At 44.4% G+C, this 15,390-nt stretch overlaps 1 protein-coding gene across 5 annotated transcripts in view; it reads right to left on the reverse strand.

Annotated features, from left to right (window-relative positions):
• Positions 1 to 15,390, reverse strand: part of LOC139747010 (rho family-interacting cell polarization regulator 2-like) — a 205,356-nt gene that overhangs the window by 183,685 nt on the left and 6,281 nt on the right. For 3 of the 5 annotated variants that reach the window (XM_071658737.1, XM_071658739.1, XM_071658735.1), the window contains exon 1: positions 7,366 to 8,218. In XM_071658737.1, the coding sequence (XP_071514838.1) occupies positions 7,366 to 7,398 (33 nt within the window). In that variant the 5' untranslated portion in view covers positions 7,399 to 8,218. Of the gene's footprint in view, positions 1 to 1,861; positions 1,994 to 7,365; positions 8,219 to 10,227; positions 10,268 to 15,390 lie in introns of those variants that run through there. The other 2 variants (XM_071658741.1, XM_071658743.1) reach the window with 2 other exon arrangements.

Consider the following 15,390-nt stretch of genomic DNA (forward strand, 5'->3'; position numbering starts at 1 on the left):
GGCCTGGGGGAGGAGGAGTTCTCTCCCACGTACAGGGACGTGAGTGACGTGGGAGATGCTCCTCCCACGTACAGGGACGTGGGCGACGTGGGAGATGCTCCTCCCACGTACAGGGACGTGGGCGACGTGGTAGGGGTCACCTCTCATGTGCATGGACGAGGGCCAAGTGCCAGCTCCCACGGATTTCACTCCCAGAGAGACCCATCATCTCAGGGGGATAAACTCCCCTTTACTGGACAGCTCTCTCTCCCCTCTCCCCTCCCGCTTGTCAGTAGTGGGTGAGGGGTTCTACGGGGAGCACACAGTGAGGGGCGGGAGGGGAGGAATCGGTGGGGAGGCTACTATAAGGAGGATAGCACGATGGGGAGGTGATTAGCGAGGTGGGGCGAGCTACCATGGGGAGTTTAACGTTGTGGGCAAGTTAGTGTCGTGGGTAGGTTAATACTGAACAACAGGGAGGTTATTCTTGTCCGTTAGGGTGGCAGCGCTAGCGACGCACCCCATGTACACACTCCACCCTTTTATCATGGCCATCGCTACAAACACACAAACAAACACAAGCACCAACCTCCCCCCTCCAGCTCCCCCCTCCAGCTACCCCGAAAAAAAAGACAGTACGCACAGCACAAACATACAAGCAGACTTTTCTATATTTCAACATTTTTTTCGACACAGCGCAAGCAAAAAAAAATATGAACACACAAACACACAACAGGTGATGTTTGGATCCATGCACACAAACACTCGTGACAACAAACGAACGCTTACAAACGCAAACACATACGCACGCAAACACATACGAACGCAAATACATACGAACGCAAATACATACGAACGCAAATACATACGCACGCAAACACATGGGAATATCCTCCATCAGGAAACAAGCTGCAGGAATCTGTGTGTTCGTGAGGGATTGGGGGTGTTGACATGGTCCTTAACCTGTTGTCTAGGCTTAACGTTAGACCAGCCCTACGACTCGCTAATTGTGATACAGAAGGAAACACTGCAGCACATGGCTACTGGCACTATGATGATACGTAGTTGTGGCTGGTCAGAGTCCACGGAGGGGCGAGGAGGGGGTAAGGAAGGGAAGCTGGCACCCCTGGGGCATAGTATGGTACTGTGGGGGAAGTATGGCACGATAGAGATGGTATGGCATCCTACGGGTGGTATGGAATTCTTGGGGATGGTATGGCAACCTAAGGGTAGTATGGCATCCTGTGTGAATGTATGATACCCTGGAGGAAGTGAGGCACCCCAGGGTGAGGTACGGCACCCCCTAGGAAGTGGCACTCTCCCTGGCACCGCGCGTGGTAGACGGAGGGTCACAGATTTCCGGTGTGGCACTGAGCACCATGGCATTTGGCAGAGGCCAGACGCCACGATATATCCGGAGTGCCACCTGACCACAGTACAAGGCCACCTGGGCTCAGCCACCTTCCTGGGGGTAGTCCCAAAGGGCCACCTGGCCACAACCCAGTCTTGCAGATAGGGCCACCTGGCCACAACCCAGTCCTGCAGATAGGGCCACCTGGCCACAGGCAGCCCGGTGGATATTACCACTAGGCCACCTGAGTACACCTCAGCCCCGGGGATACTAACGAGAGGGTCACCTGACCACAGCCCAGCCCCTGAGGGAGTGCCACAGGGTGAAAACAAAACCTTCAGATCCATCGTAAGGTACACCATGTATGGCAGAGCATTAACACATATACTCTGTATCATGAAAGTATATATATTTACTAAGTAAATCGAGAGACAGACTTGCGTTCTGTTGTGACGAGTACATTTCCACTCGCTCCAAACATTCCCCCTCGTCCAACTCAACACAACGCAGAATACTGCACTCGACACTTACCTTCAACACATCCAACAGGAACACAAGCGACTCCCACTACCGCTAAAATGGCGACAGAAGAAAGTATCCACTTGGTCCTACGCTACAGCATAGCACTATGACCCTACCTATCAATAGAGTGGTGGTGGTGGTGGCGGCAACAACTCCTCCACCCTCCCATCCACCACCTACCTCCCTCTCTCTCCCTCTCTCTCTCTCCCCACCGACTGTAACCCCTCCCAGACACCGAGTGGTGCTCCGCTGCTCCAACACAACACACGGAGCCCATCATCAAAGGTTGAGGGGCACCGCTAAATTTACCCCGAGGCTGGCAACTTTGACCTTTGTGGCCTTGCACTGTGCTCAGTGAATTAACGAACAGTTTCCATTCCTGCTCAAAACACAGGTAATACCACCAGGGCCCACATACACACACACACACACACACACACACACACACACACACACACACACATCCCTGAAGACAAGGTGTCCAAAATCATTTATCAAATGGAAACCAAGAGACGTAATTGCTATCTAAATCCCTTCTGTCTGATATAATCCCCCAAAAAACATAAAACTTTACATTCATAAAGCTTTGTAACGACATGCAATCCCCCCAGAGAGACGCCCCCATACATACACATTCCCCCCTCCCCCAAAAGCCAGTACCTTTGGGGGGGGGGGGCGCTTATTTATTCATGCTAGAGCTGAGGGAGGTACTGTGATGCACCCTACGTACACACACAGCCTGTTTGATCAGCCAGCCAGCTAGCCAGCCTTCGCGCATCATCACTTCCTCGACATTGGAAAGAAAAAGAGATCGTCACAATAAACACATCCGGAACCTTCATTCAGAAGCCGCCAGCAAGCATAATAATCCCCGCTCAAAGCCACTGACAACGCCACATACATACCCGCTGGCCGATGAGCTTTCCTCCCATCGAGAGGCGAAGAGATCTAGAATATACACTTAGGTTGTGCCAGGCTTGGTATATCAATATATGCCGTTATACCAGCCGTGGTATACTCATATACTGCCAGTCTAGTATGGACATGTTCACGGCACATAATTGGTTCATGAGTGATTTAGAAATTAATCTATTCACACAAATCTAGGCTGGAATGAGGACTATGTTAGAGGGTACAATTCTCACGTGTCATCTGGACACGCTGTTTTCAATATACATATCAAATAAATATACGTTAAATGTATAGACCTACTTGAGACAACAGAATAAACAAACATGGAGATACATGTATCAAACAGTGAATCACACAAACACACAGACACACAGACACACACACACACACACACACACACACACACACACACACACACATACACACACTTGACGTTGGTAGATGTTTCAGAGTAAAAACTGAACAAAAAAGTGCAGGATTAATGGCCATTTGTGGCTGGCAAGAGGACAGATTCATCTGGTAACCCTCCACCATCCACATAGAATGCTTTCCACTTTAGTTTAAAGAAAAAAAAAACAAGTTAATTTAAGTAGAAAAAATCTAAATAACTTTATATATTATAATAATGGGAGGTACGTTGCAACTCTGTTAAATGTCAACCTACTAATTTTATAACATCATCAATTCATGATTTCAGAAGTCTTAATAACTGTCATGAAACTAACAAGTTATTCCTGGAAAGAAAAAATAATGCATAAATAATTTCAATGCCTCAGCTGACCACCTTTCTCAATAATTTGTTAGACTCATAAAGTAAAATAAAGATACAGATGAATCTACAGGAAATCATTCACCTTCCTCATACAAATACAAAATGGATAGAAAATCTTTCAAAATTGTTGGACTATAAAATTTTACTTTCAACCTTAGATAAATTATCTACACTAAAAATCCTTTCGCTGAGCCATCTCCATATTTACTCAACCTTCATCAGCTTACATGACATTCTAACATAATCACGCGCCTTAAACTTTACTATCCTCCCTCCAACTGCAGTGGTGGGCGGGGAGGAGCCTTCTGATCTCTTATCTTGTCTACATCAACAGTGGTGGGTGAGGAGGAGCCTTCTGATCTACTATCTTGTCTACATCTACAGTGGTGGGTGGGAAGGAGCCTTCTGATCTACGATTTTGTCTACATCTACAGTGGTGGGTGGGGAGGAGCCTTCTCATCTACGATTTTGTCTACATCTACAGTGGTGGATGGGGAAGAGCCTTCTACTTTCCTCGTCTTCATCTACAACGATGAGAGGGAAGGAGACATTTACTTTATCATCCTGTCTCCGTATAGAGTGGTGGGTGGGGAGGAGTCTTCTAATCTATCATCCTGTCTCCATTCAAATATAAATAGGGCGTTCAAGATACAATCACCGTCCTCCAGCAGATAACCTTCTCATAGACCATCGGGTCTTCCCTTACCTGTCCTTCCTATGTCCTCCCCTTCAGCAGATGACCTCGTCAGAGACCACCGGGTCTTCTGTTACTTACCCTTTAATGCTCCAACCACATGACCTTTTGGCAGACCATGAACTGCCCTTACATCTTCACTCACTTATCACATGCTCATGAATCTCTATTTATCATAACTAGACCCCCCTCGCTAATTTACTGGTCAAACGATAACTTTTTAATCGCTGGTAATCCAGAACGTTGTCAAAGAATGCTATTCTTCTCTTCCTAAATCCACATCTCCCTTGCCTCGCTTGGCGTTTATGTACATTCCCCCGTTTTCTAAGCTTTCATTCCTAGATTACTTGCGAGACGTAATGTCTTATTAAGTGTTCAGAACCATCCTCTCTACCTCCAGTCTAATACGTGAAGATCAGGTCCACAATAGAGAGAGAAAAAAAAGAGAAAATGCATTTTCACACATGTGGCCACATCCAATTACTGTATCTCACCTGCGAACACATCCTCTCTTAACCATTCTCATTGTTCAACACTAATTCCCTTCCCTCTCTCTTTCTCTCTTCTCTCTCTCTCTCTCTCTCTCTCTCTCTCTCTCTCTCTCTACATCAAGTGTTGTTACCGTTCAAACGAGATAACACGAAGTCACTTCCTAATAAAACAGCGTGGGATGACTTGGTGGTTACTTCATAGCGAATGTTCACCGCGATAACATTATGAGCATGACGCACGGGACGACGGCCTCTCAACGCTAAACTGCGACGAAATCGGAGCACGACGGTACGACGACGATCCTTGAGCACGTCGGTGAGGCGACGACCCTTGAGCACGACGGTACGACGACGATCCTTGAGCACGTTGGTGAGACGACGATCCTTGAGCACGACGGTACGGTGATGATCCTTGAGCAAGACGGTGAGACGACGACCCTTGAGTACGACGGTACGGTGACGATCCTTGAGCACGACAGTGAGACGACGATCCTTGAGCACGACGGTGAGACGACGATCCTTGAGCACGACGGTACGACGACGATCCTTGAGCACGACGGTACGACGACGATCCTTGAGCACGACGGTACGGTGACGATCCTTGAGCACGATGGTGAGACGACGATCCTTGAGCACGACGGTACGGCGACGACCCCTTGAGCACGACGGTACGACGACGATCCTTGAGCACGACGGTACGGTGACGATCCTTGAGCACGACGGTACGACGACTCTTGAGCACGACGGTACGGTGACGATCCTTGAGCACGACGGTACGACGACGATCCTTGAGCACGACGGTGAGACGACAACCCTTGAGCACGACGGTACGGCGACGATCCTTGAGCACGACGGTGAGACGACGACCCTTGAGCACGTAGGTACGACGACCCTTGAGCACGACGGTGCGACGACCCCTTGAGCGCAGGCGTTGGTCGTGGGTGGCCGGAGTCAGTGGTGAGGGTGGTCTATGACGCGGGAAACTACGTTAGTTAAGTGGGAGGGAGGCTGCCTGCCTAGCTGAGGGGGTACACCACCGTAACACAGCCCCTAAATGTACACATCCGTACATGATATTAGTCAATAAATGTGTGTGTGTGTGTGTGTGTGTGTGTGTAATTACCAACTCGTACTGTACGAGGAGGGAAGTTTACACTCGCGGGTCTCCATATCTTGATTTCTCTACTATCATACCTTTTAAACGTCTGTACGTTGTCCATATTTATAAACACCCACGTTTACTTTATTACATTCATCCATCATTCATACATTCTCAAAGTACTTCCAAACATCTTCTTCAGCAAGTTCGTTGCTTAATATCATGGTAAGTATTCCGGTTCTTGTACTCCTCCATCTCGGCTTAAAAAAAAACTTGAAGGTCTGTGGTCATGTCATCCTTCACTTTTCTCTCCTCCATGGTGGACATATATAACTCCAGCCTTTTCCTTCTAACTCAGTCCCTCTGTAATCTGGTACCATCTTCGTTACCCTCCTCTGGACCTTCTCTATAAGCTCTTTGTGCTCTTCTAGGTTGGTGACCAAACTTTGGAAGCATCTCGTTTAGGTCTTACTCTGGATATCAAAAGCCTGCTAGAGATTCCCTCATCCATATACTTGAAGGCTGTTCCAACATTTGCTAGAAGAGAGCTACTCTATTTTACTATCCTCCCGTGTGGGGCTGTGGCGACTGGCTGAGGACGATGAAAACTCCCCAAGTCAGTCTCACCCACAAAATCAGTCATGACTTAACAGTGATCATTTCAAAGCCCTCTTTCATGGTGTCCCTTCCCCCATTGCTCTAAATGGGTTGAGCTTCATTCGCCATTGTATAGGACGAACTTTGGGCAATCCTCCTCTGGTTTACCCTTCACTCATGACCTTTACGTAATCTGAAAACAGACTCTGGTAAGAGTCCATAGCTTCTGGTATCTCATACACATGGATGAAGAAGAGTAACTGTCTCAGACCAGAACCCTGCAGCACTCCACTGGTGACCTCAACTGATTTCGAGAAGGCTCCTTGTGTGTGTGTGTGTGTGTGTGTGTGTGTGTGTGTGTGTGTGTTGTGCACGCGTTCAGTATCGTTTACAAATAATGCTCATTAACGTTGTTCAATCATTGTTGTGGATAAATCCACACAATCACCTGGATTCAGATAGAAAATTCACAAAAAAAGTCATCTGAAATCTATATAAACAACAAAAATCGATCATCAAACATCGCTCGAAATCTCGGGGGATAAGCAGTTTGGTGGCTGGCACCAACACATAGTGACTTCATGCAAACTAGGATCAATCTCTGCTGTGCACTGCTGCCCGGAGCCCCCGGCCTTATGTGGCACCATCATTCAGATGGTTGGTGGGGAGGAGGAAGGGGGAGACGACAGCATCTTCTTATGTTGTTGTTGATTGTGGAGTGTTATAGAGTGTTGTTCTTGTATTGAGGCTTGAAAGCATAGGATTTTACTAAAGCTTTGTTTTCCAACATCTTAAACTAAACATTCTTAACATTTCATATATCTACGGTTTAAAAGTCCCATGTTTGACGCTAGCAATTGCCATCATTTGCTTCTACCGCAATGACGGATGAACATCATCTCGTACATAGATACGACACAAGATACTGCATCCCTGGCCTCAACGTACCTGTGCATGTGCGTGGCTCAGATGGCTTCTCATTGCGGGCGTGGAAGCTCTGGCACGGGCGTGGGCGTCAGCGGTCGTGGCCGGAGAGAGACATGGGCGTGGCAAGTGTTTTTCTGGCTCCACGATGGCTATTCTGTCGCTCCTCCAACACCTCTAACAATCCCGCGTATGCGAATATTGTACACTAAGCTGACAGTCTTGAAGCGAGAATATACGCTGAAGATAATAATGAGCCTTCTTATCTAAGACATACAGTTATATATGCAGGAGACTGGGAGACGTGGAGCTGGGTGCTCTCCTCCCCCACACAACACGTAAAGGATGGCTCCTGATTATGCTGTAGGTGAAGATCTTGAGGTAACTACATTAAGCAATCAGCCAGACTGCAATCATCGCGTGGTTCGGCTATGAGGACCAATTTGGCACAGCGACAGGTTCGCCCACCGCCGTCACGCCGTTATTCAACAAGCTCAAATGGCACTCCAAGACAGGGTAATTCTCGGCGAGGGATCCAGGCACAATGCCGATTCCTGGGCATATGGCGTCGTATGTACGTATTCCGAGTCACATTTCTATTTTCTTTACGACTTTGTATGTATATATATACATATACAAGAAGTTAATACTTAAAGCAACTTCTAAAGAATTCTTGCCAGAACATTTGTTCCAGAACTAAATCCATCAAAGGGGTACATTCAGTATCGGTGTTACAGCGCAGTATCTACGCGTTGCTTGGCTGCCACATGACGACCACAGAGCACTGACACTTATCACTGTCGCGTTTTGGAGGAGGTAGTGACGGACCCTCCAAATTCTACTGTCATCCCCTCACCCACGACCAGCAATCACTGTTTACACCGCACCAACTCGCCCTCAGACACACGTGCTCCCGCCACTGCCATCGCTCACCAGAACCTAACTAAATCCCTTTCGTTTTCTTCTACGCTGGCATACCCGCCTACCACTATGCCACAGGCGAGTAGCTGTGTATAGCAGCAGGTAGTTCGAGGTGAGTAGATGATTAGTGAGGTTTAGGATCGTGGAAGGAAGTCAATATTACGTCTGAGGAGGTTGGGAAGTGACTCCGCCCCTGCTCGGGTGTACAACCAATGATGACACGCTGCCATCGCCACTCACCACGGTGCCGCCAAGTTCAAACATCTTCAAGACGAGAAATGTCGTCACACACACACACACTGTAACCAGCCTTCGAAACGCATACGTTCACGGCTAAGTGAAAATGGATGGCTTGTGTTGTCAGAATACGATGACTGGAGATCAAACATTCGTGTATGAATGATGTCTCATGGGTCTGTCCGTCTGTCGGTGCCAGCTACACTTATCGAACGTCTCCGTCTATCTGTCTGTCTGTCTACATCTACTTCTGTCTGACTGGCACTGAGTTTGGCACCGTTTGTCTCTGGCAAATGTGACCCCTACCCACCCACCCCTCTCTTTACACTGTAGGTGTAATTTACCGCTTTTGTGTGTGCATTTAGGTACGGGTGAAAGGGAGATGGAGTCGGTCTCTATATGTGGGCATTTACGTCAGAACCCTGTAATCACTTGCTTGAAACGCAACGAACAGTTTCTCGTCTGCCACCTGTACCAAAACAGACCAACGTAGCCTTTCACACACACACACACACACACACACACACACACACACACACACATACACATCAGAGTCCCACGTTGTAAGAATAGTTAAGGAGACGTTACTATATGCTAGCAGATAGGAGAGAGAGAGAGAGAGAGAGAGAGAGAGAGAGAGAGAGAGAGAGAGAGAGAGAGAGAGAGAGAGAGAGAGAGAGAGAGAGAGAGAGAGAGAGAGAGAGAGAGAGAGAGGGGGGGAGGGGATCGCCCAGGACTGGAAGGTCTAATCGGAAAAAAAAAAATATGATGGGGTAAAGGTAAGGCACCAGTCCTCCTATGTTTTCCACTATTTCATCCCGTAAACATAGTCTGAACACAACATCGGGCAATTAACACGACGGACGCGCCAGGGTACACAGATACACCGGTTCTCATTAGCTCCAGTAATAAAGTCAGTTGTCTGTGAGTGTAAGCGACGATAACGCATCAGGCAGATAATGAAGCGATGGAGATGAACGCGTTCAGTGGGCGTGTTCAGACCACAAGAGATACTGCTACCTAATCAGACATCCTCCCTTACCGACAGAGGGCGTATAAGCTCATATATCACACACAGGGACTGTATATATATATATATATATATATATATATATATATATATATTTTTTTTTTTTTTTTTTTTTTTTTTTTTATACTTTGTCGCTGTCTCCCGCGTTTGCGAGGTAGCGCGAGGAAACAGACGAAAGAAATGGCCCAACCCCCATACACACGTACATACACACGTCCACACACGCAAATATACATACCTACACAGCTTTCCATGGTTTACCCCAGACGCCCCACATGCCCCGATTCAATCCACCGACAGCACGTCAACCCCTGTATATATATATATATATATATATATATATATATATATATATATATATATATATATATATATATATATATATATATATATATATTTATTGGAAAGGATCACAATTTTGCGCGTGATCAAGATATTCCTATGAGTCCACGGGGAAAATGAAATACGATAAGTTCCCAAGTGCACTTTCGTGTAATAATCACATCAAAAGTGCACTTGGGAACTTATCGTGTTTCATTTTTCCCGTGGACTCATAGGAATTTATATACATACACCTCATGAAACCAAACGAAGAACTCTGAATCTAAAATCTATCTTGGAAGGTACTAAGTACCTCACTAAACTTTATCAGAACGTAATCTACCATAATAGAGTTTACAAATTACGAACCAACTCACCTTGAACTGTGCATTCCGTCACCCACTCATGTGATATGACCTGGAAACGAAACCAGACGTTAATAACCCATCTCGAACAAACTACAGATACAAATATACACACTATAACAGGTTAAAGCTATATCACACGATTCATGGGGTCCATTTTCCCTTGCGAATAAATTTCTGAAAAGAATCATAATATTAAGCTCAACAATATGCATGAAATGTGACCGGTAGAGGGGAAAAAAAAGTCTTCTGATCTTTTTATGAGTATACAATGCATCTGCGTGACAATACACCGCCTCGCCACTTGCGCAAGACAAAGCATTAGAGAGGAAGGTAAACTGAGAATGTATTTGGATTTCTCGGGTGATGGAGGTTTAAATGGAAGTGGGAGACTGTGCACCGCCGTGGAAGGTCGGGTGAGGCCATGACAATAATGACGTAATTTGATCCCGTTTTCTATAATTGCTCGTTATAGGGGAAACTCCTTTGACTTGGGTTTTCCTTGGACAGAAGGGAGATTATTCAGTCTTCAAGCTCTCAGTTTCCGAGATATCTTTTATTCTTCTGAACACGGACAATACCTCATAAAAACCTTTACCCATAACAGCTGCCAACACGCACAAAATTCAACAAAAACAAAAAACGATACACGCAAGGCTGAACAAAAACAGAAGTAGCATTAAAATAAGCCTAGAAAGAGCAAAAAAAAAAAAAAAAACACAAACCCACATAACGCATACACATTCACAAACACCACCGTTTCTTGCTATAGAGACGAATGATATATCCCGACTCATTCTTTATACGAGACATCGAAACACGAGAAGCTTCTAATATATATACATATGATGAAGCAAGAAAGTGATGATAACTCAGTTCAAAAGAGACGACACAGACGTGCCACGGTAGACCTTAATGACCTTTCTGGACGTCCAAGGTTAGGGATGGTGACGCAGTGGGATGACGTAGTTAAAACAGAAGGATACCCATCCCTCATTATCATTACGATGAAAGCTGTGTAATGGCGTCTTACTAGAGCTATGCCTCAATAAACATAATTAGAATCTTAAGTATACACATTAAATTTAACAGGTTTCAAGATATGAATAAGCCACAGAAGACATCAGGGTTCTGTGCATGCAGGGAGGTTGTGCGTGGTCATAAAATTATCTTAAACAAATGGAAGCCTCATCTTTTTTTTTTTTCGATTGGCGTCCCCCCCCAAAAAAAAGTGTGGGGTCTTAATGGCCCTTGCAGTCGATAAGCCTAAAGGCGAAAGAACCAACCGAAATGACGTAAGAGAATCTTGCGTGAAATCCTCTGTTCTTCGACTTCGTGTCTTTTAAAGGAATAAACCACGTCTTCAGAAATAATGACCAGATCCAACAGTCTTTTGAAATATATAACATATGATATGTAAGTTCACGGGTTCATCTCTCTGTACACGTGCACAGAGAGGCAAGATACTTACACAAACTCACAAACCTTCAAAAAATAAAACATCTAAAACAGAATTGATGAATATAACAAGAAAAAAATATCATTAGATTTACTGAGATTTTTTCAAACCAGGATTTATATCACAATTTTGGCATAAAAACCTATTTTCTCTAACACTTAAGTGACTTATATTGCCTATTTAGAGTCATATTGATAGAACTATTAAGCATATCCTTGACATGGTTCTGCACTGTGCTGGAATCATTAATGGCCTTTGAATGAAAACGATGAATCATTGTGAAACTCAGGTCGAGGGTATGGGACCTTATGATGCTAAACCAGGTTTAAAGGGAATAAGCTCGTCCACAAGTCAGGCAAATGGCTACAGAGGAGCAGCACATGTTGAAGTACAAGGCATTCCCTTGTGATAAATGGAGCATCAAATCAACCCAATAGATTCGGATCGAAATGTGTAAGTAGGATTACAATATGCGTACATGTTCCTCCCTGTGACTGGTGTGAATTCAGTCATCATACACACTTGTGAAACGGACACTGACGAAGAAGAGAGATGGGCGAGCAATGGCTTTTTATGACCAAACATGGCCGCCGGTCTGTCAGCCATACAAGCAGTGTGGGGTTACGTCAATAGCAGCCGGGTGATCGGCCGAGAGCTCTGGCGCGAATCCTTAAAATGATACGAGGACAAAGAGGCGAGTCAGAGAAATGTGTATAGCCGCGCGAGTGTGAGTAAACATTTGCCCGCGATGATTGCAACACACAGCCTCATGCCTGCAAGACAGGGTTCACTTTAAAACTCACGAGGCGTTCCTAGTCTGTCTCTCAGAGTTTCCTCTGTAAAACTAATTGGCTGACATTATATCTTGACGAATCTATGGTTCAAATGCAGCAAACCTTCGGTGGTAGATTGATATAAAAAGTCTTCGAACGTACTCACACTTCTCAAACTAGCCCTGAACTATGTATTACGATCACCAAAAATGAATGTGATTCAGGGTTAAGGTTTAGGACGACTGAATAATACGACTTTGCTAGAAGGATGGACCCGTTCCATCAGCACCCCACAGGAGTCTAATAATGAAGGAAGCGATGATATCCATCTACTCTCCTCAGAGGATGAGGGTCAGGCGTGGCTATTCTGGGGTAAAAGGCCATGCGCTGTGCCGCCATATGTAAACAAAGGTGACGTAAGACGACCCCGCCTCTAACGGGCGCCGTGGGGCAGGGCCGCCACTCCCAGATTCTCTGTCCCACAGGAAATCACTCCAATTTACAACATGACTCATGAGGAAAAAGAGAGTCTATAATACTCATCCTGGGGAGACTTGATATTCATCTTGGGGAGACTTTGAAGATGCTGTTATCCAACGGGTTTCACATTACGTGAATATTATTTTGTATTTCTCATGCGCTGCTTGTTAAAATTGTCCATTCAACTGAATACTGAAGGAGAATTCCTTCTATCGGACTTTATGCCTAGCATGTTCAACGAAAGACAATTTTCTTTTAGTTTCGCCCTTCCTTAAGAGGAGATAAAATGTTTCTTAAGGTTTCTTTCTTGTAAGACGTAGCTGATCCCATTACTCAAAGTCCCTCCTTTGAACCTCACCTCACTGTAAAACTGATTTCTGGCATTATACCTTGTACTGTGAATAGCGTACACTTTCAGGTGATCGTATCACATATTTCAAAGCCATCTTGAGAAGTCTGCTTACGTTTGAAGCATTTTATTTCGGTCTACCATTGAGGGTTAGTTGCGTTTGAACAATAGATTCGGCAAGATATAATGTTAGAAATTAAGATTCTTTTTCCGTTCCACCTTTGCCTTGCATATAAATTTGGTCACAAATCAAAAATTCACATTATAAAACTTAACGGTAATCAAGATAATGACAGTGCAAGTGAGTTGGATTGAGGGGACATACGTGATCGCTCGGCCATGTCTGTATTCTTTCCCTGATAACAGGTAGTATTCCCTTTTTTCACTATATCTCAAAGACACAAGAATGCCATTATCGCTTGTAAGGCTATTGTAAATGATTTTCCATGGCAATTACACATACTCAACCAATGAAATTGTCGACATCAACTAAACATCTTCAAATAGATAAGTCTGGTATAATCTAATGGTTGTATTCATTAAAGAAAACAAAATCCGGGCGTCTTTCGTAGAAAACCTATCTCTTTAGAGGAGTAACTAATATTTTTGTACGATTTTTTTCTTGGATTTCAAACTTATATTTACTTTTTCTGTAACTACACAATTTGATATATCTTTACTTTATTGAACATTTCAAAAGCTCCTTAATCATTCTTTAATGTTTCAAACAGTGATATTCTTTATTCATTTTTTGAATGTTTTCTGATGTTGGATTTGAATTATTCTGATAGGTGATAACTCAAGATTGTGAGGGCTGGGCCCCATGCATAATGTGACGGTATGTGGCCTAACTGGTTTAACTTACGGCTACATCAACCACATAACAAGCTTTCAGCTACATTAACCATTTCCACTGCTACGCTAATTTTCGGCTACAACAACTAGTTCTACAATGACGATAACCTTCACCTATATCAACCAACAGTTCAACGGCTAGGTGAGGTAACTACTAGTTTCTCGGCAACAAACAGTTCAACGACTAGGTTAGGACCTAAACTACTAGTTTTCGGCTACAAACAGTTCCACTGCCACGTTAACTTTCGGCTACATCGACAACCAGTTCAACTGACATGCAAACTTCAGACACAACAACCAGTTCAACACTTATGCTCAACATCGCGGACCAGATCAACGGCTACATTAGCTTTTGGTTATATCATCAACCAGGTCAACCATTAAGCTACCATTGGAAGCATAATCAACCTGTTTGAAGGTTCAGTTAGCTTTTGACACAGGAGAGGTAAAATATCTGTCCATAATAGTCTACCGAGATTGTACCTCGTTTGTCTAACCTCCGGTATCAGCAGTTGTGTAAATAGAAAGCTTCATAACTGTTGCTGGAAGAATGGCCACTTTCCTCCCTCTTGAGGAATCTATCATTCTAAACTACCAGCCATCACGTAAGGATGTCATACCTTGTTCCAAGACACATATGGCATATATGAAACAAATGGCGAGCGACTGCAAGATGAGAATCCAAACAGCAGAAAATATACTCTCAAAAATAATGGTAATGTTCATCAGTTGCAGAATATTTGCGATATATCCGAAAAATGAAAGAGAAATAAATGCATTTGTATTAACCTATGAAAATCACAGTCAAGGACTTCTTAAATCGTAAGCTTGCTGAGACCTAACCTAATATATACCCTTTCAACAAAAAAAAAGCATATAATCGAATCCTGTTAAGGAAAAAGTCATTAGCATGTGCAAGCAATCAGCCCACTGGATTAACATCCAATGGAAATGCTAATAACATTTCCCCCTTGACGCCAGTGTTCGACATATTGCAATGATGGTGTACCCATCTGCTCTGCACTTTGCAAATCAGACACAAGTTGCGTGTAATATTATAGTTAAGCCGAACCCTTGGGCTTACATGCAAGTTTTCCTTTCGATGCCACAATTCAATAGAAAACGTAACCACACGATAGATAATCATCTAACAACACCAAATATATATATTCACCGTATATTTACCATAAATCTAAACTTTATCAGATGTGCTCACTCACTTTCCAACCTTTCACTGAATCCAGGAACTGATACAACCA

Source organism: Panulirus ornatus, chromosome 67, assembly GCF_036320965.1.
Source record: "Panulirus ornatus isolate Po-2019 chromosome 67, ASM3632096v1, whole genome shotgun sequence".
In the NCBI taxonomy this organism is placed as follows: Eukaryota; Metazoa; Arthropoda; class Malacostraca; order Decapoda; family Palinuridae; genus Panulirus; species Panulirus ornatus.